Source organism: Lutra lutra, chromosome 3, assembly GCF_902655055.1.
Source record: "Lutra lutra chromosome 3, mLutLut1.2, whole genome shotgun sequence".
NCBI lineage: Eukaryota > Metazoa > Chordata > Mammalia > Carnivora > Mustelidae > Lutra > Lutra lutra.
In genome coordinates, this window is record NC_062280.1 from 91,387,442 (window position 1) to 91,415,057 (window position 27,616).

The window sequence follows — 27,616 nt, forward strand, 5'->3', positions numbered from 1 at the left end:
TTGACTATTATCATCATTCATTCATAAGAATGTGAATATTTTAATTACTTCAGTATTTTATCAGATGATATTTATTTTAGTGTGTTCAAACCATTGTCCTTTTCTTCAAAACCAATATGGTTGGCTTAGCTTCTCATTTTATACTCTCCAAGATGCTTCATATTAAACAAACAAGCATTACCTGTAGATCATAATAGTATTGTGGAATTTATTAGTTATAAAGCAAAAACTGTGTCTTTGCCTAGTGAACACAGCTGAGCTTAGCTTTAAGTTTTATTTCTCCTGGGTTATAGGTATTATTACCCTATAAACTGAAAGCAGCCTTAAGTTATCATTAACATAAACCCATCCATCAAAAGTGTCAGTTAAAATAGTGAAGTACTAAATTACTGTAAATATTATGAAAGACTCCCTTGATTGCAATTTTGGATAATATTTTATTATGATATAGATATGGAAAAAAAGATAAAAATCAGATCTTTTTTTTTTTTTTAAAGATTTTTATTTATTTATTTGACAGAGAGAGATCACAAGTAGACAGAGAGGCAGGCAGAGAGACAGAGAGAGGGAAGCAGGCTCCCTGCTGAGCAGAGAGCCCGATGCGGGCCTCGATCCCAGGACCCTGAGATCATGACCTGAGCCGAAGGCAGCGGCTTAACCCACTGAGCCACCCAGGCGCCCAAAAATCAGATCTTTTTATGTAACAATTAAAGCCACCTATTTTAGCAGATAAAATTTAATGACACTATTTTGTACCTGCTGTTTTTCTCCTTCCCTGGAGTGAGACAATAGGGCAAATTGGGATTTTAGTTTGTATGAGATGCACTTCAGGGTGAAAATTTCATAACTGTCTAAAATATTGTGTAATCCTGCTTTAAAAAACCATCTTAAATTATAAGATTATGTGATAAAAATGCCCTTGAATATTTCTATATTAGATTAACATCGCTGTTTACATATGTTTTGAATTGGCCATCATGACTGACCCCCCATTTCCTTAAGGAGAGTAATTTCTGTCCTGATATTTAGTGAAGGATAAGGGAATCGTTTGTGTAAAGGAGGATAAAGATCACTGGACTAATATAATGAAGCAAGTAAACTTTTAGGAGGTAGCTTAGAGGTCTTTTCTGTCTTTTAATGATAGTATCCCAATTGTCACAATATCAATTTCATATGGTGGTTACTAAGAATGATAAGTAGATCAAGTAGACAGAATGATCACCTTCCTGTTTGTTACATTTAAATTCAGCTGAGATCCAATTATCCTAATCGTTCTGTTATCTGGTTTAGTTTGGGAAATGCTGCTGTAATTTATCATAAGTTGGGGGCAATTAATATTATTTATCAGTGTTTATAAAAGTTGTCATTTATGCAGAATATATATATATATATATATATGCATTTTAAAGTAGAATGGGAAATATAATGTTAAAGCCAGACTGAACATAATTTACTTTTTTGGATGATTAATATTATTTCAGGTAATCACATAGTAAAAGACCATTATGACAGACAATAAAGTGAATGTGTGATATTACTGTTTAATAGAAGATTAATCTACTCATTCATTAATTCAACTCATAGTTCTTTAGCATTTAGTGTCTATCTGTCCCTGTTCTAAGTAGCAGCAAAAAAATAAATGGCATAGTCCTATCTCTAGGTATTTCACAGTTCAGTGGATAGGCAGATGAGTAAATAATTACAATACAATGCAGTAACTTATTAAAATAGAAAAAAAATAAAAAATGTTTCTATCTTAACTAGATTCAGAGTCCACTTCCTGGACAAGATGGGTAGAGTAAGAATTAGCCAGAAGAGGGCGCCTGGGTGGCTCAGTGGGTTAAGCCGCTGCCTTCGGCTCAGGTCATGATCTCAGGGTCCTGGGATCGAGTCCCGCATCGGGCTCTCTGCTCAGCGGGGAGCCTGCTTCCCTTCTTCTCTCTCTGCCTGCCTCTCTGCCTACTTGTGATTTCTCTCTCTCAAAAAATAAATAAAATCTTTAAATACGTATTTCTTACAAATATTAAAAAAAAAAAAAAAAAAAAAGAATTAGCCAGAAGATGTGGTGCACTTCAGAGCAAGCAAAAAGAACAAGCTCTGTGGGAAAGCAAAGATGCATAGAAGAGCATGGCACATTCAAGGAACTGAAAGAACTCACATTTGGGACAATTTAAGTTCGCACATTTGTGAAACTTTGATACCAGTCCACTTTACAGAGCAGAGAAAGACCTAGGGATCAAAATAACAACAACAAAACAAACCTTATAAGATTTCTGGTTCAGGCAAACAGGTTAATAGAGGAAGATTTCTCTAGAATATGAGGAATACAGGAAAGTGGCAGAGATAAGAAAGGGAGATGATCAGTGTGTAAACCTACTGGGATTGGAGTTCCCATGTAATAACAATGATAATGAAGATACCTAGCCGCTTCTCTAGAATTCTATGAATTTGAAAACTGTGTCTGCATTTATCACTTTAGTTGCTTGTACTGTTTTTCTGAGTCTGTGAGAAAAATATTATTATTCTAGCTATTATCCTTAAAGTACAGAAAAGAACATTCAACCTCAAATTGGCCTAGTGATTCTCTCAGGATCATATAGGTAGTAAGATACTAAATTGAGGATTTAACCTAATTCTCAAGCTTTGGTCCTTTACTTTTCCTATTATATCACATTAGAATTTTCAGTAACAAAATGATACTGGATCATGATCGTGTTTTTTAGGAACCATGCAAACAGAGATAAGAAAACAAACATATAAAGACAAAACTACTATAGTTTCTTCCATTTTAATAAATAGCCTTTTTACAAGATTTTAAATGTAGATATGAGTATTTTGGAAAAAATACAATCATTACAAGCGTGCTTTATTATTAAGAATATTTTTCTTTGGATTTCTTTTCTAGTAGTCTGTTAGCAATACTATAAGAAAATAATACTAGGTGCTATTTTGAATTATAAATATATTTTAATGAAAATATATTGAAGGACTCATATATAACTCAGTATTTGTATCCACTATTGCCAATACAGATAATGATAATGCAAATATATTTGAAAGAGACATATTTTATGTTTCTCTATCTTCCATATGTCATTCTTTCTTCCTAGAATGCCCTTCTGATTTTCCTCAAGTTTGAATAACTTCCCATTTTTCCAGCAACAGCATGAATAATCGCTTCCTCTGTGAAACATTCCCCAGCTGTGCCTAAGAAGTCCCTACATATTGAACACATACCATTGCATGACTTTTTTTTTTTTAATTTTTATTTTTTGAGGTATAATTGACATAAAATATTATATTAGTTTCAGATATACATATGATTATTATTAGTACAAATGTATATCTCTCCATCTAGAAAGTGAATTCTTTTCAAAAGAAGGCTTGGTTTAATCACTGGTTGTACCAAACACAGAGATTGTTAAATTCACTGCAGAAGGAAATAATAAATGGGTAACTGGATATACACAGCGAATAGGGTTATAGCTACAGGGACATTGTACCTGCATCATTGCCCAAACCAATACATCAGTATGTAAATAACCTGCATGTTTCAAGGAGAAAGGTCATAAGGGAACTTTTGTTATGAGGGAATGAAAGGCATGCTAGGAATAAAAACTCAGTTTCTGATTTCTGTGGGAAAATAGAAATATTCTATTAAAACAAACAGTTGCATTAAAAAAATCCTTTCTCTACCAATTTTTAAACCTATATTTCCATATTTAGTCAAAAACATACAGGAAATGAACATCAAAAATTAATTATAATTTAAAATTAGAAATAATTGCTGTTGGAAGAAATATCTATCTCCTGAATTCAGGAAAAAAATAGTAAAAACAGCAGAATTCCATTTTAATTTTTTAAAGAAATGGAGCATATTACATTAAACTATAAAAGACATCCTCAGGAACCACAGAAGCTTATTGTTATGGTTACAGCAGCCATTGTTTTCTTTGTTCACACTTTGTTATAACTTACAGAGTAGGTACCATTTAGGGCTGAGGTTTTTCAGATGTGATCCTAGGTAAACATTACATATAATACGGATGAAATTTGGAATTCCCCTTTTGACATTTTCAATGAAGTTTTCATTTTTCAGCTTTGACCATTTATAGAAAATTTTGTACTTAAGTAGTTTTTAAGAAGTTGGATTTCAGATGTTAAAATTATCAGAATGTCTGGTACAGTCTTACTGGAAAACTTGGAAAAAATGTATAGTAAAGGGGCTTAAGTATGGAAAATTAAACCATTAAAGCTTAACCATCAGAAGGTAGGTATTCATAAGGAAAGAGCAATCCTGTGTCTATGAAGATTCATACATACCTGAAAAGAGTTAAATTATATTTTTCTTCAATGTAATAGAATCTTTTCATAATCTTCTTTTGGTTGATGAGTACTTAAAAGGACAAATCGTGATAAAACACAAAATAGAGACAAATTATATAAAATTATATGCACAATTCAGATGAAACAGGTCACCTATTAGGTGAGTATTACTAAACCAATATATATAGAGGGAGTGGACAGATATATATGAAATATATAATACATACCTAGTACAGATAAAAAATAATAGCTAATATTTGCTAAACTCTTATACCATGTTTACCAATGCTCTAAATTTGTTTCCTGTATTACATCATCTAATCCTCATGATGATCTTATGAGGAGGAACTATTATTATTCTTTTCAACATGTGCGTAAACACAGGCTCAGAGAGGTTAAATTGGCCACATTCACACAGCTAGTAATAGGTCAACCCGAAATTTGAACCTGATTAGTCTGTTTCTAGAACTCATTTCCTGAAGGCTCTGCATAGTGCTGCTTAGAGAAAAAGGTAGTCTATAAATCTAGAGACCTGAGCCCTTGTTCCAACTGTATCACTATCATAATAGACTGTGACAACACACATAATCTTATATGGTCTCCGTTTATCAGTAAAATGAAGGTCCTAGGCTAATGATCTTTAAGATTTGTTACAGCATTAAAATCTTCAATTAAGTTATATTTTGTTCTAAAATCTGAAAGAGATAAGGATTATTCATATCTTTGTAAGGTAGCTAAGAATATAAGATTTATGTTCAAAGAACTATTAGTGAGCACAATATTTCTTTCATGCTTTCTTTCATCTAGGTAAAATTATCATTCCTTCTTTTGTGCCTCCGTAGTAAAGTAGTTTTATCATTATACTTTTTTTTTCATTTTTTCATTTTTTTTCATTTTTTTCCACCTATATTGTATTCACTGAGAGATCTTTAAAGGCAAAAATTGTATCTGTTTACCTCTGTGTTCCCAGTTATAAGGAGTACCTGGTACATAATATGGCCTCAAAAATTATTGTTTCATAATATTGTTCTCAATCTACTTAAGAATGGCTCTGGTATTTATTAGAGCTGTTATACCAGCTGAGTAAATCAAGGTAGGTTCTTTGATTATGAGGCCTGAGAGTCTACATTAGTACTTTGTGGTTTCCTGTGTTCACAATATATGTGTTGTTCAATTACACATTGTGTAATTGAGTAGTTGTAAGTGAGATAAAAGATAGTGATTCTGTAGACCAAAAAAAGCTAAAGTACAGTTTCTCAAAGTGTTTCCCTAGGAAAATAAATGCTATCACCTAAGATTATGTGATTTAAAAAAAGGGACATTATACCTCCCTTTGAGAGAAACACTGTCATATTAAAGCATATTAAAAGCTTTCACAATAAAAAGGGGGGGGGGAAAGATGATGCTTATTTTGTTAAAGAAAGCATTTCTCAAATATGTTTAATCTTGAAACCTATCTTGAAAAATGTGATCAGGGAAGAATTTGTGGTGAATGAAGGGACAAAGTGAATTATGTCTAACTGAAAAGATCTATGTAATTGAAGAGGAATGGTCTCTTCCAGTGATTTTTATGGAAGCACAGAAGTGAAAATGTAAATACTCCAACTAGAGCTGAAGTGACATATTTTAATGGTGGTGAGTCACTGAGAGAAGTATTTTTGTGCCTTTTTAAAAGGAGAGCTTGAATGGCAGGGACAGGATTTCAAACCTCTTAGAAAGCTTTCTGAGAATGATGTAACAGATATCAGACTCCATCTTCCTGTTCTTGATAGCTTGGCTCAAGATGGTGATGAGACTAGTAAAAAAAAAAAAAAAAAAAGTTCAGATTGTAGATAAAAATTTTACATTCCTATTATATAGAGGTCAGGCCCTTTGGAATTTCTAAATTACACTCCAAGAAATTTATTATTATTCACATCCAATAATTTGCAATACTGTATTGATAGCATTTGATGGAGAAAACTCTTTAACTTTTGGGATGTTTTAATTTCAAGTGGAAGCATATGTAAATAGCTAAATAGAAATATGAATATTACCTCTAATTCAGCTATATTGGACATATACTTTGTAATGACACAGAATGTTATTGAAATACTACTTTAAATTTTTATTTGTTTATATTCACTTTTCCAAAACATCATGGTTGTATAGAAGCCCACATATATTTAGTCATATCTGACATGTGTGAGAGAAGCTAGCATATAAATGATATCATCTATTAGGGAAAAAAAATTGCTTTGTTAGTGTTCCCAAGATTCAGAGTCATATGATAAGGAGGAATGTTCTGATTTCAATGACATAAACTGTCTTTGCTTTTTTACTTCCTTCTGATTCATTTTCTTCCTTTTTATCTGGACTGTCATTATCTCTAGTATAGACAGCAAGGTGCACCCCCATAAAGTTATTGGAAAGGAATGGATTGTGTTTTTCTAGTTGTATTTTTCTAACATGTGTTTGTTTTCAAAATAAAAATAAAAATTCAAGATTTAAATAACTTAAAATAATTGAAGATTTAAAGAAAAAATACTTTTAATCAATTTCTGAAAGGTTTGGTGTCTTTTATTATCTGCTGATTTGAGATTTTCAAATTTGTTCAGAACAAACATAGATATACATAAGCACTGGATAGCAATCCAGTATTGTACTATATAAACTTGACTGTTGAATTTCCAGACTCAAACATGTTTTTAAATTCTCACTCTCAGAGCTCTCTTTGAATCTCTGCCTGCAGTAGTCTACCTTTTGTGTAGTCCTTACCAGATACATATTTCTTATTTTAAGGGTCATGCTTAATTAGGACTTTTAATGATATTTTGGCAAGTAAGAAAATTTAAAAAATATATTATAATCTGCTATCCCCTACCTTTATGCAGAACCTCCCAAAATAATTGTCAGCACAAAAATACACATATTTCTTACAATGATTATTTATGTTAGCCCAGTATTTGATAAATGGTTTTTCTTCAACTCTTTTATTTATTTTGTAGTGTGTGGTTAAAATGTCTCAACACAGTTATCACTATCAGAATGTATGAGCAAGATTTTTCTTTAAGGAATATTTTGATTTAAAACCAAATATGCCAGTTATAAATGATATAGAATAATTTCCATACTATATTATTTTAATTACCACATTTTCCAAATTTGAAGAACTAATAGTCAATGATTTTATAGTTACTAAAAAGAAAAGAATGGATCTGGGGAAACCGCTTGGGTAAATAAGTTTCAGTTTTGGTGTTGGAATGTGAAATGGATGTTAATGATTCTCTAACTCAAATCTTGAATCATATAGAGAAGGAAACATATTCAGCAAGATAAAGTGACTTTCTTCTACTATAAGAAAAAAATAGATGGTTTAATTAAGTAGAAATTTCTCAGTAATTTCTGTCACTTATACATTGTTTTTATTTTACCAGTGTATAATATTTATGTTTAACTCAGTTAGTTTTAGTACCAATATAACTGTCTTCCTTTTTTGTTTATTTTTTTAAACTACTATCTGATATACCTTACTCTAGAACTTCCAATGACATAATTGAAATCAGTACTGTCCAATAGAATTTCCGTGGTTATGGAAGTGTTCTATATCTATGCTGTTGGATATGGTAGCCATGTGACATATGGCTATTGGGTACTTGAAACATGGCTAGTGTGACTGAGGAACAATATAGTTCATTTAATTTCATATGGTATTAATTAATTTAAATGTTAAGAGTCACAGTTGCCTAAAGGCTACCACAGTGAGGAATGCAGATTCAGGCAAATATAATGTACTCCTCCATGAATCATTTTGAAGTTTTCATTGGTAATGAAGCAAAAAGGAAAAAAAAATTCTGGATAGTTATTCCTCCAACATTACATATGCAGCTTGAAGGCTTACTTCTGTTAGTTTTAGGGATCTATAATTTGTTAATGTTTGTAGAAACATACAGGTTTGTGTGCTAAAGGAAACATATTTAAAATTATGTGGATATTTTGAAGTGTGTTATTTGTTTAATAAAAATCATAAGAGGGGCGCCTGGGTGGCTCAGTGGGTTAAAGCCTCTGCCTTCGGCTCAGGTCACGATCCCAGAGTCCTGGGATCCAGCCCCGCATCATCGGGGGCTCCGCTCAGCAGGGAGCCTGCTTCCTCCTCTCTCTCTGCCTGCCTCTCTGCCTACTTGTGATCTCTGTCTGTCAAATAAATAAATAAACCTTAAAAAAAATCATAAGAAAAGTTTGTATTTAAAATATGCTTCTTAGAGTTACAATTCAGAGAGCTACCATGAATTAATTTGGGGAATAGCTGAGTAAATAAGTGAAATATTGGGTGATGTTTCACTCCCTGAATGTCTATAAACAAAATGGCTATTGATTTTCTTTCCTAGGTATTTGTATTGGATTGACTGCTGTGAGTATCCTCACATTGGCCGTGTTGGAATGGATGGAACCAATCAGAGTGTTGTCATAGAAACCAAGATTTCTAGACCCATGGCACTAACAATAGATTATGTCAACCATAGACTCTACTGGGCTGATGAAAATCATATTGAATTTAGCAACATGGATGGATCTCATAGACATAAAGGTTGGTCTGGTAGCACCAATGACTTAGTATATTTTAACAGTGCATAAATTATTCATTTAGAAAATATGTACACTTTTAAAAAAAGAAAACGTGTACAATTATTTGTATTCATTATACATAATTTCTCTCAAATACATTTTATAATTTAAGATTATACTACTATACTCCTTTATAACAATATTGGTAAATAAGAATTAGGCATATTTATTCAGAGCCTCTATAATCATGTATAAAAATCATTTTGACAGTATTTTCTCTAATTGTATGTTTCAAAATAGTTTTTATAGTAATTGAACAATATTTTTCTTAATTAATATATACATAAATCCTGACTGGATTGAAACAGAAGATTACATGTTTATAAACATAAGGTTATTATTGCACTGGTAGAGCTTATTTAAAAAAAAAATACTAAGTAAAAGTACAGTTCTTTAAAGAAATGACATAATAGTATTTAAAAATGATCAATTATACTGCACGCATGATTGAATTTATTATCAACAGTGGCCACAAAAGTTAACATGGAAAACGGCTTTCAAATTACGGTAACATTCAGATTATTTGAATTTCAGCAAATGTAAAATTCTACAGATACCTCAATTTTCTGTTTTTTTTTTTTATAACTGAGTAGATTAAAAAACTCTAAATATAAAACAAATGAATGAAGCAAATGGGTATGAGGGAAATGACACTAGAATTAGGGAAAAGGGAGACGTCTGAGGGGAGAGGATCTGAGGATGAGGGATTGGAAAAGAACACCAGAGAAGGATATGCCGAAGGAGAACAGGGTGTGGCTGGAGACGATGGGGATGGAACAGAAACCACAAATGGTTCCGGTGAACGCTCAAAATACTTCAGATGTGAAAAGATGAGATTTTTCCCAGAATGAAGAAGATAAATTATTTTCTTTATTGATCTTTCTTGACGTAATGTCACCTTTGTTATTAGGTGCTTTTATCTTCAAGTAGTAAAAGCCCAAGTTCACAGAGAGATCCCAAAGAAAGCCTACCCAGTAGCCTGGTTCAGTTTCTCAGGCTGCTTTCTTCCCTGGCAGTAAGCTTAGGACAAAGCCCAGGGAGGAGGGAAACCAGGGAGATGATAAGAGAGGATTATTGATAATTTCACTGGCAGGCGAGGCCATGCAAGAGTGTACCAGTGGAGTCCTGAGAAGGATGAAGCCATTGACTTAAAAAGTAAATAGAGAAATACATAAAAATAAAGGAGATAAAAGTCACTGAAGTCACACCACTTAATGATTTTGGCTAAGTCCCTCTCAGCTTATATTTAAACAACTAGAAATGCTGGCAGAAAGCCTTTAAAGGTGCTTGTTTCAGGGCAAGAACATTGAGATATCACAAGTGCGTTTGGATGAGTCACTTATTTAGGTGTTGGCAATCCAATTATAGAGATAAAGAAACTTATCAGGATGCAGTTTGAGTGAAGAATTATTTAAAGATGACTTTAGGATTTTAATTACAGCAAAAGTAATGTTGACAAATCGAAATTGCACTTAGCATTCAGCAGTTATATCTTCTCTGAAAAATCAATAATGAAATGTTCTGCAACATTCTTAGATGACATAATTGAAAGTTTTATTGTGGCAATCAGTATTTTCCCCATGTAACTATGAACCCGTCTATTTTTAGCATCTATCTAAAGTACTAGATTGTTGTGAATGCTTTACTTTCCACTAAAAACTTTCACTGAACAATAGAATTTAAACCATTTTTGGTTAAATGAATGAATATTAAAAATAGAATTTGCAACATCAAATATTTGCCTATTCACTCGACACTTTGTGCTTGAACACAAATTGTAGTTAAAAATGTTATCTATTAGAAACTACTGTTTCCATCCCCTATTCATTATTTGGAAATTATGTCAGATGTGTGGGGGACTAATGTTTTGAAAACTTAATACAAAATTAAATGCGTATAAATGAAGTGTCTTGGAATCATGGTACTGGTGGTGACTTTGGGTTGAGGGACATACAGAGCAAGAAGAAATAGCACTAATTTATTAGAATGAAATATTTGGCTGAAAGATACCTAGGTATGATGTCATTAACAATTTACAGTTTGATTTTGAAAAAACTTGGAAACTCAAGGGGGAAGCAAAAGAAACCAAAAGAGCTGTTGCCATCAGAAGCATTTTTTCTCTTTAAGGCTTTCTCAGAAAGACTAATGAAAAATTCATTAAGCGTCTTATCAGGCATCTGCCAATATCTGAATGCAAGCCAACAATTACCTAGTAGTTACTAATGAGCTACTATTTGTAGGTAGCCTAAATTATGCCAACTCCACAGCCAATGAGAAAAAAAGCCATTCATTTGCCGTGTTTGTAAAGAGGAGTAGCATTTTCTACTTCTCGTACTTTCCCCGTGAAGACAAAGAGAATGCTGTGGTCTCTTAATTATGTATGTGGAGGTAGAAAATGAGACTTTGACATTAATAATAAATAAGTTTTACATTAGTCTGGTCACTGATCTCTTTCTTTCTATTAACCAGACTAGTGTTATTGTTATTTATTCTGCTTGTTAAAAGTAGAATCAAAACTCATCAAAACAGTGGGCTATGCCATTCATGACAAAGTAATTTGAGAACACGCAAAGTATATGAGAAATTTCAGAATTATGGCTCTTTTTGATAAGCCAAAACTTAATATCAGAGAAAAATAAACCCTGACAGTTTTTTTTTTTCTCCAAACATATTGGGATTTAACCATGCAGTAATTTCATAAATGAAGCTTTAATTTATTATTACTTATCCAGCCTAAGAACTTCTAAAAATACAGAATTCTATGCCCTAAACAATAGGTCAGGTTACCTCCAAGGTACATGTGACTTACAGAAGAATTTCCATCCATCTTTCTCTGCTACCTCCTGTACCCAGCCCACCTTCCTACCTAGTCTAAACGCCACATTGCAAAATTAACTAAACAAATAAACAGTCAATTTGCCAGCTTTGGAGCATCTACATGCAATCTTAGCCAGGTGAACCTCTTCCTAATGCCTGTGTATTTCATTCTTCTGGTTTCCACTATAATTTTATAATAATATAGTTTAATATAATGATGCCATTGAATATGACACATGATACTGGATGACTGAGTCAAATAGTTTATTTTAAATCAAATTTTCATTAGATCATTTTTTTTTAAGTTTCTCTGATTTATTCCCTTTAGATCTGGCCATTCATTCATTCATCTATTCATTCAACACTTAACCAATGTCTCTTTCAATGCCATGCCTTATGTTAGGCCCTCAAGTTACAAAGTGAATAAGTTTGTGTTTTTAAAGGATTTATATATAAATGGTAAAAAAAAATGATATGAAAGTAAAAACATAAATTAGAATGGGGTTAGAGGAATATACAAAATGTTTTGAAAATGTAGGGAGGAGTAGAAAAGCCATTGCTAAAGTAAGGGAATCTTTGAGAAATCTAAGAGATTTAGTACAAGTTCTCCATATGGGGAAATGTATAAAGGATTCTTCACACAGAGGTAACAGCATGTACAAAGATGTTATAGAATCTTGAACAACATGGGGTTTACACAATTTGGCTATGATTGGAAGTTGAATGAGAGGGAGATAATGTCACTAGATGAACAAGGGCAAATATGGGCCAGACTGTGACAGATCTTATATGCTAAGTAATTTGGAATTTATCCTTTAAGTCATAGGGAACCATTGATGGTGTTTAGTTGATTGAATGCTATCATTAGACTTGAAAACAGCATGGAAGATGAAAGACCCTAGAAGGGTAACCACTTTAGAAGCTGTTAAAATATTTTAGGAGAAAAAATTTGAAGTGATTATAGCTGTGGGAATGGAGATAAACTATTACATACAAAAGTTATTTGGCAAGAAAAAAAAAGAAAAGAAAAGAAAATAGGAAGAGTTGCATTTGTAAGCTCAAAATAACAGAAATTTTGGTGGTCCAGTTGAAAATATTAAGTGAATGTTTTATATTATCACACACTTAGCTGGGAAAAAATAACATCATTTTGATGACTTAATAGTTTCACGTATATTTGTACACTTTAAAAGGAATTTTAAAAGTACCAAAAAAAGGATAGCTTAGAGATTCTTCTTGAGAAGCTCTGTTTTAATGAGAGCTACATTAATTTTAGCAAAAGGATTTTAGTAAGAGGAATTCTAAGGATATGAATAAAAAACCTCCATTGTATCTTTCTCTAAAAAGCATTTCACAATACCTGATCATTTATCCAGAAGAAAGGTTGCAAATAAGTGTAATAGGGGTGGGGGGTAGGATGGACTGCTAACTAGCTTTTTCATTCCAAAAAGCGTAGGTAATTCCCCGAGATCTCGGTTGGTTCTTCTATGGAAATAAAGATGCTGGGGGAAAAAATGGCATCAAAGAATGCCAGAACTAAAATTCTAAGCCTCCAGTTAAATGGATCACACAATTTTTACAAAATATTTGCCAGATCACACAGTTTTAACCTGAGGAAGCTAGTCTTCAATTTAAACTTGAGACAAGCTGAAAATCTGTAATAAACAAATGCTTCCTACTTAGCCTTTGTGAAAATTTCAAATTACAGTCCAATCCTCAGTTCTCTCTTTCAGTAGAAATTTTCTTAGTCTCCTGCTGGGGTTCCAAGAACTGGGACCCTCCTCTTACAAACTCATATTTCTATCTGAAGTCTAGCATGTTCAAGGAACTGTGCTTGATGCAATATATGCCCTTTTAGTCATTCCATCAACAAACACTGTGTGATAGGTACCATCAAAGCCATTTTGCAGCAAGCAAATTGGATTATAGAGATTAAAAAATTTGTGAAAAGCCAAACAACTAGTAATCAGGAGGACCAGAATTTGAACTCAGATCTAACTGGTTGCAAAGCCTGCTTTCCTTCCATTTTCCACACACTTCATTTTTGAGCAGATAATTGACTGAAGATTTGTTGCCTCCTTATTGCCAATTTTAAAAGCTACTGCTATAGTGCAAATAAACACACATTACACAAATAAAGGTATATCCATACCTGAATTTCTTTTGATTGATTTAAATAATGGATATAGTTAAATTGTGAAATATGTGAGAAACAAAGAAACAAAATCTTGAGCTACCAGAACATAATTACTGTACAAGAAAGCATATATCTTATTAAATCCAAATTTTGTGGTATTGTTAAATTAAAAAAAATAAATTTTAAAGATCTAATTAGTTTCATTAGTTGATTTATGAATCAGGCAGCACCCTGTCTAGCAAGTGAGGGGAGCTCTAAAAAGCTACAGACAGAAAGGTTTTTAAAGGTAGAGGGAGAGTGGAAAAAAGGAAATTATTAGAAAGAATCCATGTTTTAGGCAAGGTTGCCCTTCTAAGAGGAACAGAAGGAGTCTATCAGTTAATTTCCTAGTGCTGACCAGGAAATTTCCATGTTGACTCGTTAAAGGGGATATTTCTGGGGGATTGAAACTGCAGTTACATTAAGTATGAAGTCTTGGTTTACCGAGTTGGGGCCTTAACCTAAGTGATGCTATTTGGGGGCCTGTGGTTTTCTTTTGAACAGTTTATTTGAGATAGTAAAGGGAAAGTAATGTTGCTTTAAAATGTACACCCTGCTTTAGTGGGATAGTTTGATGTTATTGTTTGTTATTTACAAACTATCTCCTACCTAAAGGAAAACTTCCAGATCTTATTTGGAAATTCAGGCCAGAGGATCTCTGAAATTTTACCAAAGTAAAGATCTTTTGTCATTTATTTCATACGTTCTAAAAAGCTCAGGCTTCTCTAAATGGAGTATCTGTAAAATAGGTTATATACGATCTCCTGAGAAAGAATTTCAGCATAACTTTGTATATGTACCCTAACTCAGAGGCTTTGTTTTCCATTTAATGAAAAGGAAATTAAATTCTAGGAAATTCTAGTCTTTAGAACAAAATTTCATTCTGACTGCTTGTATCAAGCTATATAACTTAAGATTTCATTTTCCTCATATTCTGTTAGATTTGCCATTGAAGTTGAGTTATCTTAGAGAAGTAGATATTTTCTTGACAATAGCTTGTGATCCATATTAACAATAGGGTGAGCTAGGAAAAAGATATGTCTGACCTTGAGTTTTACAATTTATTTGTTCTAAAAATAAATGAATAAAATTCATTTTTTCTAGTAACTTTTTTTTTTTTTCAGAATACTCTTGTTTGTATCCCTGAATGATTTAACCTTGTGTTAAATCAGTGGGCCATGTACATATTTTATCCAGCATCCTGGAAAAATATATACTCATAACTGCTAATTTCTCTGAAGAGTAATCATTGGGTATGATTCCAAACTACAGTTTATCACGGAACTGTCTTTTAGTTCGTGGACAAATTGTTTAAAATTTCATGCAATTATGTTGACTATGGTTCTTCATTTTTTTCCATACTAGACCTGAAGGTCTTCACACGGAAGTGTCAGTACTGTCATCCGCCTCGATCGTTTGTTTATTGCTCTGGGAATCCAGTTTGCATTGTGAAGGGGTCGTTCTCTGTTTGGATTCAAAAATCCAAATCATAACCCATACAGTGATCACCTAATTAATCTTGGAAAAGGAATCCAGATCTCAGTGTGCTACTGGTGAAATAGCATAAATATATATACGACATTGTTGTTCTGTGGGGGAAACACACTGAAAAAGACAAAGGGAGCATGTTGTTCTCATCTACTCTGAAACTCAGTAGCTCCTGCATTTGGATCTTTAGAATATTTAAACGTACACTGAAACGCACCAAAAAAGGAAGAAATCTAATAAACACCACCCTCTGATTTTACAATATTCTAGAGCATTTCTTTCTTGGCAGGATATTTTATTTTAGTACTTTTGGGGAAAAAAAAAATTCCTATCGTTCACAGTCCATTACAAACAGTAGACTTCACAAGCTATTTTATGCCAACGGTGTTGATGTGCTGCTGTTTACAATACAATAAAAGTTAATGGAAGGGAGCAAAATACAATTCAGTTACCATAGATATGTTCCTGAAACAGTAAAATAAATTGAAATTAACTGCCATTTCTAAAAAGTCTTAGAAATTCAGTGTCAATCATGTCTTTCAGTTTTGTTCCTAGAATAGGACGTTACATTAAATTGTATATATGTTTCAATAGATTATTATTTTGCAAATGCCACATAAGACCCATATACTTTTTTTAAATGGGAAATTTTAGGTATTACCCTAGCATGAGTTTACAGCCACTTTCAACAATGTTCTACCTTAAATTGGAGACACTGGGGTGTTGGGGATCAGTAGATCAGGCTTTGGTCCATGTTGCTGTATAATTTGAGCAAGTTTCTTTGCCACAGTATGTTTCATTGTTTTTATCCAGAGAATGGGGCTTCTAGCTAATCAGGGATTTTCTAACATTTCTTAAAGGATTTTAGCTGAGGTTGGAACTGGGACAGAAGGCTGTTCTATCAATTCCTTCACTTATTCCTACTTATTCCTACAACTACCTAGAACATGTTTTAAAATGTGTGAAATATGTTACACTCTTCACTTTTTATTCTAGAACCATATTTATAATTGTAGGAATGTGGGAAGACCAGATACCAAACTCATGTAAATGGCTCTGTTGATATCTGTCCCAAAGGCAAATTGCTTCCTGCCCCCACCCGAGGCTTCTGCTGTCATTAGGACTTTCAAATATATTTCTAATGCATGTGTGTGGGGAATATCATAACTCCTGTATTTAGTATTGGTCATCAGCTCAGAAAACACATTGCCAAATGTCTGTGAAGGTTTGTATCATCAGCAGAAAAAACTCAGAGCCTTTCAAAGCAACAGGACTACATATTTACCAAGTACGTGGAGTAATGTTGCTTCATTTAGAGACTGCAGAACAGTCTCCTGGTCAAGAGATAGTACTTTAGGCATAGTGTAGTTTTCAAAACAAATGTACAGACAATTCACATTGTCGGCTTTATAAATTCTCACACTCATTAACAGAAATAATCCTTTCAGATGTTAAATATTGAATGGCCGTATTTGACCTCTATTCATAATGAATAACTTTGAAAAAATGTAGGTGAGACCAGGAAGTGGTTGACTTATATTAAACCACATATTTGTAATCTATATAGAGAGTATGTATTTTTTTTATTAATTTTATTTTTTATAAACATATAATATATTTTTATCCCCAGGGGTACAGGTCTGTGAATCACCAGGTTTACACACTTCACAGCACTCACCATAGCACATACCCTCCGCAGTGTCCATAATCCCACCCCCCTCCCAACTCCCCTCCCCCCATCAACCCTCAGTTTGATTTGTGAGATTAAGAGTCACTTATGGTTTGTCTCCCTCCCAAATCCATCTTGTTCAATTTACTCTTCTCCTACCCCCTTAACCCCCCATGTTGCATCTCCTCTCCCTCATATCAGGGAGATCATATGATAGTTGTCTTTCTCCAATTGACTTATTTCGCTAAGCATGATACCCTCTAGTTCCATCCACGTCGTCGCAAATGGCAAGATTTCATTTCTTTTGATGGCTGCATAGTATTCCATTGTGTATATATACCACTTCTTCTTTATCCATTCGTCTGTTGATGGACATCTAGGTTCTTTCCATAGTTTGGCTATTGTAGACATTGCTGCTATAAACATTCGGGTGCACGTGCCCCTTTGGATCACTACGTTTGTATCTTTAGGGTAAATACCCAGCAGTGCAATTGCTGGGTCATAGGGTAGTTCTATTTTCAACATTTTGAGGAACCTCCATGCTGTTTTCCAGAGTGGTTGCACCAGCCTGCATTCCCACCAACAGTGTAGGAGGGTTCCCCTTTCTCCGCATCCTCGCCAGCATCTGTCATTTCCTGACTTGTTACTTTTAGCCATTCTGACTGGTGTGAGGTGATATCTCATGGTGGTTTTGATTTGTATTTCCCTGATGCCGAGTGATATGGAGCACTTTTTCATGTGTCTGTTGGCCATCTGGATGTCTTCTTTGCAGAAATGTCTGTTCATGTCCTCTGCCCATTTCTTGATTGGATTATTTGTTCTTTGGGTGTTGAGTTTGCTAAGTTCTTTATAGATTTTGGACACTAGCCCTTTATCTGATATGTCGTTCGCAAATATCTTCTCCCATTCTGTCAGTTGTCTTTTGGTTTTGTTAACTGTTTCCTTTGCTGTGCAAAAGCTTTTGATCTTGATAAAATCCCAATAGTTCATTTTTGCCCTTGCTTCCCTTGCCTTTGGCGATGTTCCTAGGAAGATGTTGCTGCAGCTGAGGTCGAAGAGGTTGTGCCTGTGTTCTCCTCAAGGATTTTGATGGATTCCTTTCTCACATTGAGATCCTTCATCCATTTTGAGTCTATTTTCGTGTGTGGTGTAAGGAAATGATCCAATTTCATTTTTCGGCATGTGGCTGTCCAATTTTCCCAACACCATTTATTGAAGAGGCTGTCTTTTTTCCTTTGGACATTCTTTCCTGCTTTGTCGAAGATGAGTTGACCATAGAGTTGAGGGTCTATTTCTGGGCTCTCTATTCTGTTCCATTGATCTATGTGTCTGTTTTTGTGCCAGTACCATGCTGTCTTGATGATGACAGCTTTGTAATAGAGCTTGAAGTCCGGAATTGTGATGCCACCAACTTTGGCTTTCTTTTTCAATATTCCTTTGGCTATTCGAGGTCGTTTCTGATTCCATATAAATTTTAGGATTATTTGTTCCATTTCTTTGAAAAAAATGGGTGGTACTTTGATAGGAATTGCATTAAATGTGTAGATTGCTTTAGATAGCATAGACATTTTCACAATATTTATTCTTCCAATCCAGGAGCATGGAACATTTTTCCATTTCTTTGTGTCTTCCTCAATTTCTTTCATGAGTACTTTATAGTTTTCTGTGTATAGATTCTTAGTCTCTTTGTTTAGGTTTATTCCTAGGTATCTTATAGTTTTGGGTGCAATTGTAAATGGGATGGACTCCTTAATTTCTCTTTCTTCTGTCTTGTTGTTGGTGTAGAGAAATCCAACTGATTTCTGTGCATTGATTTTATATCCTGACACTTTATTGAATTCCTGTACAAGTTCTAGCAGTTTTGGAGTTGAGTCTTTTGGGTTTTCCACATATAGTACCATATCATCTGCAAAGAGTGATAGTTTGACTTCTTCTTTGCTGATTTGGATGCCCTTAATTTCCTTTTGTTGTCTGATTGCTGAGGGTAGGACTTCTAGTACTATGTTGAATAGCAGTGGTGATAACGGACATCCCTGCCGTGTTCCTGACCTTAGCGGAAAAGCTTTCAGTTTTTCTCCATTGAGAATGATATTTGCGGTGGGTTTTTCATAGATGGCTTTGATAATATAGAGGTATGTGCCGTCTATCCCTACACTTTGAAGAGTTTTGGTCAGGAAGGGATGCTGTACTTTGTCAAATGCTTTTTCAGCATCTATGGAGAGTATCATATGGTTCTTGTTCTTTCTTTTATTAATGTGTTGTATCACATTGATTGATTTGCGGATGTTGAACCAGCCTTGCAGCCCTGGAATAAATCCCACTTGGTCATGGTGAATAATCCTTTTAATGTACTGTTGAATCCTATTGGCTAGTATTTTGGCGAGAATTTTTGCATCTGTGTTCATCAAGGATATTGGTCTGTAGTTCTCTTTTTTGATGGGATCCTTGTCTGGTTTTGGGATCAAGGTGATGCTGGCCTCATAAAATGAGTTTGGAAGTTTTCCTTCTATTTCTATTTTTTGGAACAGTTTCAGGAGAATAGGAATTAGTTCTTCTTTAAATGTTTGGTAGAATTCCCCCGGGAAGCCATCTGGCCCTGGGCTTTTGTTTGTTTGGAGATTTTTGATGACTGTTTCAGTCTCCTTACTGCTTATGGGTCTGTTCAGGCTTTCTCTTTCTTCCTGGTTCAGTTGTGGTAGTTTATATGTCTCTAGGAATGCATCCATTTCTTCCAGATTGTCAAATTTGTTGGCGTAGAGTTGTTCATAGTATGTTCTTATAGTTGTCTGTATTTCTTTGGTGTTTGTTGTGATCTCTCCTCTTTCATTCATGATTTTATTTATTTCGGTCGTTTCTCTTTTCTTTTTGATAAGTCTGGCCAGGGGGTTATCAATCTTATTAATTCTTTCAAAGAACCAGCTCCTAGTTTCGTTGATTTGTTCTATTGTTTTTTTGGTTTCTATTTCATTGATTTCTGCTCTGATCTTTATGATTTCTCTTCTCCTGCTGGGTTTAGGGTTTGTTTCTTGTTCTTTCTCTAGCTCCTTTAGGTGTAGGGTTAGGTTGTGTACCTGAGACCTTTCTTGTTTCTTGAGAAAGGCTTGTACTGCTATATATTTTCCTCTCAGGACTGCCTTTGTTGTGTCCCACAGATTTTGAACCGTTGTGTTTTCATTATCATTTGTTTCCATGAATTTTTTCAATTCTTTAATTTCCTGGTTGACCCATTCATTCTTTAGAAGGATGCTGTTTGGTCTCCATGTATTTGGGTTCTTTCCAAATTTCCTCTTGTGATTGAGTTCTAGCTTCAGAGCATTGTGGTCTGAAAATATGCAGGGAATGATTCCAATCTTTTGATAACGGTTGAGACCTGATTTAGTACCAAGAGTGTGATCTATTCTGGAGAATGTTCCATGTGCACTAGAGAAGAATGTGTATTCTGTTGCTTTGGGATGAAAAGTTCTGAATATATCTGTGATGTCCATCTGGTCCAGTGTGTCATTTAAGGCCTTTATTTCCTTGTTGATCTTTTGCTTGGATGATCTGTCCATTTCAGTGAGGGGATTGTTAAAGTCCCCTACTATTATTGTATTATTGTCGATGTGTTTCTTTGATTTTGTTATTAATTGGTTTATATAGTTGGCTGCTCCCACGTTAGGGGCATAGATATTTAAAATTGTTAGATCTTCTTGTTAGATAGTTCCTTTGAGTATGATATAGTGTCCTTCCTCATCTCTTATTGTAGTCTTTGGCTTAAAATCTAATTGATCTGATATAAGGATTGCCACTCCTGCTTTCTTCTGATGTCCATTAGCATGGTAAATTCTTTTCCACCCCCTCACTTTAAATCTGGAGGTATCTTCAGGTTTAAGAGGAGTTTCTTGTAGGCAACATATAGATGGGTTTTGTTTTTTTATCCATTCTGATACCCTGTGTCTTTTGATTGGGGCATTTAGCCCATTAACATTCAGGGTAAGTATTGAGAGATATGAATTTACTGCCATTCTATTGCCTGTAAGGTGACTGTTATTGTATATTGTCTCTGTTTCTTTCTGATCTACTTCTTTTAGGGTCTCTCTTTGCTTAGAGGACCCCTTTCAATATTTCCTGTAGAGCTGGTTTGGTATTTGCAAATTCTTTCAGTTTTTGTTTGTCCTGGAAGCTTTTAATATCTCCTTCTATTTTCAATGATAGCCTAGCTGGATATAGTATTCTTGGCTGCATGTTTTTCTCATTTAGTACTCTGAATATATCATGCCAGCTCTTTCTGGCCTGCCAGGTCTCTGTGGATAATTCTGCTGCCAATCTAATATTTTTACCATTGTACATTACAGACTTATTTTCCCTGGCTGCTTTCAGGATCTTGTCTTTGTCACTAAGACTTTTCAATTTTACTATTAGGTGACGGGGTGTGGACCTATTCTTATTGTTCTTGAGGGGGGTTCTCTGAACCTCGTGGATTTTGATGCTTGTTCCCTTTGCCATATTGGTGAAATTCTCTCCAATAATTCTATCCAATATACCTTCTGCTCCCCTCTCTGTTTCCTCTTCTTCCGGAATCCCAATTATTCTAATGTTGTTTCGTCTTATGGTGTCACTTATCTCTCGAATTCTCCCCTCGTGATCCAGTAGCTGTTTGTCCCTCTTTTTCTCAGCTTCTTTATTCTCTGTCATTTGGTCTTCTATATCACTAATTCTTTCTTCTGCCTCATTTATCCTAGCCGTCAAAGCCTCCATTTTTGTTTGCACCTCATTAATAGCTTTTTTGATTTCAACTTGGTTAGATTTTAGTTCTTTTATTTCTCCAGAAAGGGCTTTTATATCTCCCGAGAGGATTTCTCTAATATCTTCCATGCCTTTTTCGAGCCCAGCTAGAACCTTGAGAATCGTCATTCTGAACTCTGGATCTGACATATTACCAATGTCTGTACTGATTAGGTCCCTAGCCTTTGGTACTGCCTCTTGTTCTTTTTTTTGTGGTGAATTTTTCCGCCTTGTCCTTTTGTCCAGATAAGAGTATATGAAGGAGCAAGTAAAGTACTAAAAGGGTGGCAACAACCCCAGGAAAATATGCTCTAGCCAAATCAGAAGAGATCCCAAATCATGGGGGTGGGAGAAAGGGGATAAAAAGAGGTTCAGAAAGAAAGAAAAAAAAATTAAAAAAAGAAAACCATTAAAGAAAAAGTATAAAAAGGAAAATATATATATATATATATATATATATATATATATATATTAGATAAACTAGTTAAAAAATGTTAAAAAAGAAAAGGGTAAAGGTTAAAAAAAATTAGCAGAAGAAGAAAAAAAAATTGAAAAATAAAAGAAAAAAAATTAATTTAACTGCAAGGCTAAAGAATCATGGGGAGAAAGCCATGAGTTCCGTGCTTTGCTTTCTCCTCCTCTGGAATTCCGCCGCTCTCCTTGGTATTGAAACTACACTCCTTGGTAGGTGAACTTGGTCCTGGCTGGGTTTCTTGCTGATCTTCTGGGGGAGGGGCCTGTTGTAGTGATTCTCAAGCGTCTTTGCCCCAGTCGGAGTTGCACCGCCCTTACCCGGGGCCGGGCTGAGTAATCCGCTTGGGTTTGCTGGGTTTGCTTGTGGGAGCTTTTGTTCCCTGAGCGCTTTCCGTAGAGTTCCGGGGGGCGGGAATGTAGATGGCGGCCTCCCGGTCTCCGGCCCGGAGGAGCCGAGAGCCCGGGGCCCCACTCCTCAGTGCGCCCCTAGAGAACAGCGCCCAATGACTCCCGCCACCCTGGCCTCCGGCCGCGCTCCGAGCTGACCGAGCCTGCGACCGGTTCAAGGTAACCCCGAGCTGAGAGTCACTCCTCAGCTCTGTCTCTGTAGCCGGCTTCCCCGTTCTAATACCTGTGAGCTCTGCGACACTCAGACACCCCCGATCCTTCTGTGACCCTGCGGGACCTGAGGCCACGCTGACCCCCGTGAGCTTCACCCCGGTTAAGCCTCTGGAGCGATGTCCCTCAGCGGAACAGACTTTTAAAAGTCCCGATTTTGTGCTCCGTTGCTCCGCCGCTCGCCGGGAGCCAGCCCCTCCCCCCGCGGTCTATCTTCCGGTCGCTTTGGATTCACTTCTCCACCAGCCCTACCTTGCAGAAAGTGGTTGATTTTCTGTTTCTAGAGTTGCTGTTCTTCTTCTCTTCGATCTCCCGTTGGATTTGTAGGTGTTTGTAATCTTTAGATAAGCTATCTAGCTGATCTCCCGCTACCTGAAGTAGTCTCAGCCTGCTACTTCTCCACCATCTCGACGAGAGTATGTATTATTTGAAGTGACAAGGTGGAGAAAAAGAGGCAAATAATACTAGAAAAGGATGGACAAAGGATGCTGTTAGCCTCTTACAAATGGCTTTAAAGAAGAACTCTAAATATAGCATTAGTTTCTATATTTGCCATTATACCTGACATTTGTTTCAAAATCTTATACATTTAAGTGTCCCAGTATAAACTAATGCCTTAAGGGGGGGGACATATAACTATTATTTGGACATTTGTTCAGTGTCAGCATTTAAAAGATAATCTCAAATAATAGACTCCTGGGTAGTAACAACTTAGATCTGCTATTCACTATGGCATATACTGAAGAGAAGAAACTTATTTCTTGTCTCATTTAAGGTTTCACTTATGGATGAACTTTTTGAAAGATTTTGTTTATATTGGAAAAAATAAATTTGAAATTCTATCATAATATTTGTTAATGTTAGATATTCCTAGTATTCTTGCCATTTCTTAATGCCTTTATTCACTTTGAACAGTGGACTTCAGATCCATTTGCCTGAAATTTTCTTTATAATACCATTACCATTAAGCAGAGTTGTATTAAAGAGTAGGCAGAGAAAATGGTCATGGAGGCAAATATCAAATGGAATATTTTATATCTTTTTAAAGATGGGAAATACTTATTCAAAAAAAGGACTCTGAAACCAATAACACTGAAGGGATGTATAATTACTGACAAAGAATAAATGTCCTTGGCCCTAAGGTTATATACAGCACATTCGTTTTGATGGGGTATTCGTAGCTATAACTACTGGCTTAGCTTTCATTTTCTGGAGATTAGTATACTGGGACCATTTTCCCACCCACTCTTCTCTGTCACTCTTCATAAAGAAAAGTCATTATCCACCCACTTACTGACCAGTGCTTTGAAGCTCCCACTTTTTTTTTTTTTGCCATGTTAATCCATTTTTTTCCATCATCTAATTTTATTGTGTGTTTATCAGCCTATATTCTTTCTGAAGCCTTAATTTAATCTCACCTCATTTTTCCAATGCTATGTTTTTCTTTGTTTCATTTCTTCCTTTTTTTTTTTTTTTTTTTTGGCTTTCATGCTGCTCTATTAATTTATGCCCCAACTTCTCTACATAGGTTGTTGTACATTATTTCTTAGAACGATGTTGGGAAAAATGGTTAGTATCAGGGTCTCTCAGAACAGAGAGCATCTTGATCCTCTTCTGAAGATAAAGGTGTTTTCGTCAAGCTCAAATGTGTACACCATACTGCCTACAAAGGGGATGTTGTTGATGGTTTTTGATTAGGGAAGAGATATGTGAGATTTAAAAAAAAAATTGGAAATATTGACTGGATGGAGCTCTAGGTTATCTTACCTCTACTTCTTTGCCATGTTCTAAATGCTAGAATGTGGATTTCTGTGGACTGTGTCACCCAGGCTCTGTCATATTCTGACTTCAGGTTAAATTGTATCCATGAGATTGACAGGAGATTGAATGGTGGGTGGAGGAAGATGTTGGACTATTTACTTATTTCCTTTCCCTCAGGCCCAATCACAGTGGTTTGACAGAGGCTGAGCTCCTTCACTGAATGATCACTGCTCTTGTTGTGTGGTTCCTCTCCTTTAGCTATAACTGTCACCAGATTCTGATAAGAGGCATAAGAAAAAACAATCCATCATCAGTCCATTGACCATGCTCATACTTCTGTAAATAACTCATTTATTAAAATCTTTTAAATTTTCATTAAAAAATGTATTTTCTATTTATTACAGGAAACCTGACTAACACAAAAGAGATTGGATGAGATTAAAACAATGAAAAAAGTTAGAATAATTTTTCAGTATTTCAGGTGTAAGAGAATGTGAGCCTTTACTTGGGATAATGGCACCAAGAATAAGACAATGGGAATCTCAAAATACAGTAAAAAGGGAAAAGTTGGCAAAATTTTATGTTTTATTTGATATCTTTGTTTACTTTAAATTTTTAGATTAAATTTCCAAACCTAATCGGCCATATAGTGACAATATTTAGGTATTTTCTTCCAAACAATACATAAATTCTTTATACTCAAAAAAAGAAAAAAAATAGTAATGCTCAAGTTACTCTGTAATTTTGATTTACTTATGATAATAATTACTGAGTTTGGTGGTTGTGTTCTATGAACTTTGTTTTACTTTACTTTGTTTTACTTTACTAGAATATTGCTAAAGTTTTTAAAGTAATTTTATAACAATAAATTATAGGGATTGCTGCATATAAAGTAATATTTTAAAATCACATTTAATTCTTAAAGTAAATCTTGGAGGAGATATAAGGGAAAAAAGAAAGAGAGAAATTTTACCTCTAGTAGAGTCATGCTGATTCTGCCATTATCCCAATATTATATCCTACCCATAGCACCAATTACCACATTTTTAACTCAAAGAAAGATGAATACTGTGTAACTGGTGCATTTTGTTAAGTATTTAAACGAGATAAGTTGAAATGCAAAATTTGAAAGATATTATCAAGGAATACACTTGTTTAGCATGATGAATGCTATCAAAAGATCAGTCATCAAGAGCATCATAATAGAATAACTCTGTGAGGCAGTGGTTAAGCCAAAAGCATATTCTGGATTGCCACCTTTTCTATTTGTTGTAATTATTAGAAATGTTAATAAGATAGCATCCAACTTGACTAAAAAGGAAAACCTTCACAAAGAGTATTTCTTTGATGTATTTTTTTTCCAAATACCACGTTCTTTATTCTGATAGATATAGTTTATAAGATAAAAATTAGGAGCCTAATACTTGAGTGAAATGCTGGAAATGGTAAAATAAATAATGCTGTTATCCAGAATAGAGACTTAACTGCAGAAAGCAGCGTTAAAATATATAATAAATACCCATTACAGGCCATTCAATAGTTCTGTTTTTTCTGTCTTATTTTTTATGTCGACTGTATACCTGTAAATAAAGTGTGCTTTAAGTTTATTTTTCACATTTCTCTCTTAATTAAGCAAGTGCAGTCTTTTTTCTTTTTTTTTTTTTTTTTTTAGAAAGAACAGGCAGGGGGCAGAGAGAAAGAGAGAGAGAATCTTCTTCTTCTTTTTTTTTTTTTTTTAATTTGATAGAGATCACAAGTAGTCAGAGAGGCAGGCAGGAGGGAGAGGAGGAAGCAGGTTCCCTGCTAAGCCGAGAGCCCAATGTGGGGCTCGATCCCAGGACGCTGGGATCATGACCTGAGCCGAAGGCAGAGGCTCTAACCCACTGAGCCACCCAGGCGCCCCAGCAAGTGCAGTCTTATATATGATACTCAGTGATACTATTTTTCTTTTAAAAAGGATAGCCATTATTATTTTGAGAAAACATTGACTACTTTTTCCATAAACACAGCCACATCTCAGTGAATTTGTTAAATGTTTTTCTCATGTCATCACATTCTGTGTTTATGTTTATATGGACTTATTATGTACTTATTATGAATTATATATGAATATACATAGATAAGTATAGGTATAATGATATATTACAAATGTACACATATATAATATATAAATGCATATATACATATAAATGTACATATTTACAAAGTAATAAGAAGATAAATAAGGAGACAACCAAAAATAAGCAATTTTATTTTTCTCATTCTGAATCAGTAAAGTTCCTTATACTAAAATGATGATTTGGCTCAGAACATCTCATTTAGCCTCAATGTGGGCTGAATTCTTCATCTGTTGATGGAAAAGCAAACATGGGATTCATTTATTTATACTTATCATTTAGCAGTTAATATATGGCTTTTTCCCACCCAGAAGTTTAAGCAAATAGTCAAATACCTTGTTGGAGAGGTTTAAATCCTCAAGAAGAAATAAAGTGTACTGCCAAGTTGTAAGCTAAACTCCTAGAAGGCAATAAAAAAAAGATTTTGTTTGTGTTTGTTTTGCTTTCTTTTGTTTGGCTTGATTTTCATTGGCGTTGTTTGTGGTATTAAGTGAAGTTTCACCATCTCTTAGAGAATAGATTGTTAGAGCTACTATAGTGTTAGATATGTGGGACTGGATATCCCCTTGTTAACAAAAGTTGGTGTTTTTACTTTGTTTTCTCTAGAACAAACACTCTGGTGGTTGTATCTGATGCTGTTTGGGAAATACACGTTTGCCAAATGAACAGTCCTGGGAGTGAGCTTATAAAGCTAAGAGTGATAATCTTGTTCTTTACCCCAGTATCAAACAAGGGATTAAATCAAACTGATAGTCTCTTTGAGCAAATAGACTAATTTTCTTTACCTTGACTTTTTCTATA

At 34.6% G+C, this 27,616-nt stretch overlaps 1 protein-coding gene across 1 annotated transcript in view; it reads left to right on the forward strand.

Moving 5' to 3' along the window:
* The window catches only part of LRP1B (LDL receptor related protein 1B), a 1,982,574-nt gene that overhangs the window by 1,737,041 nt on the left and 217,917 nt on the right, over positions 1-27,616 (forward strand). The window contains 1 exon segment of the mRNA XM_047722477.1: positions 8,694-8,893. Within this exon segment, the coding sequence (XP_047578433.1) occupies positions 8,694-8,893 (200 nt within the window).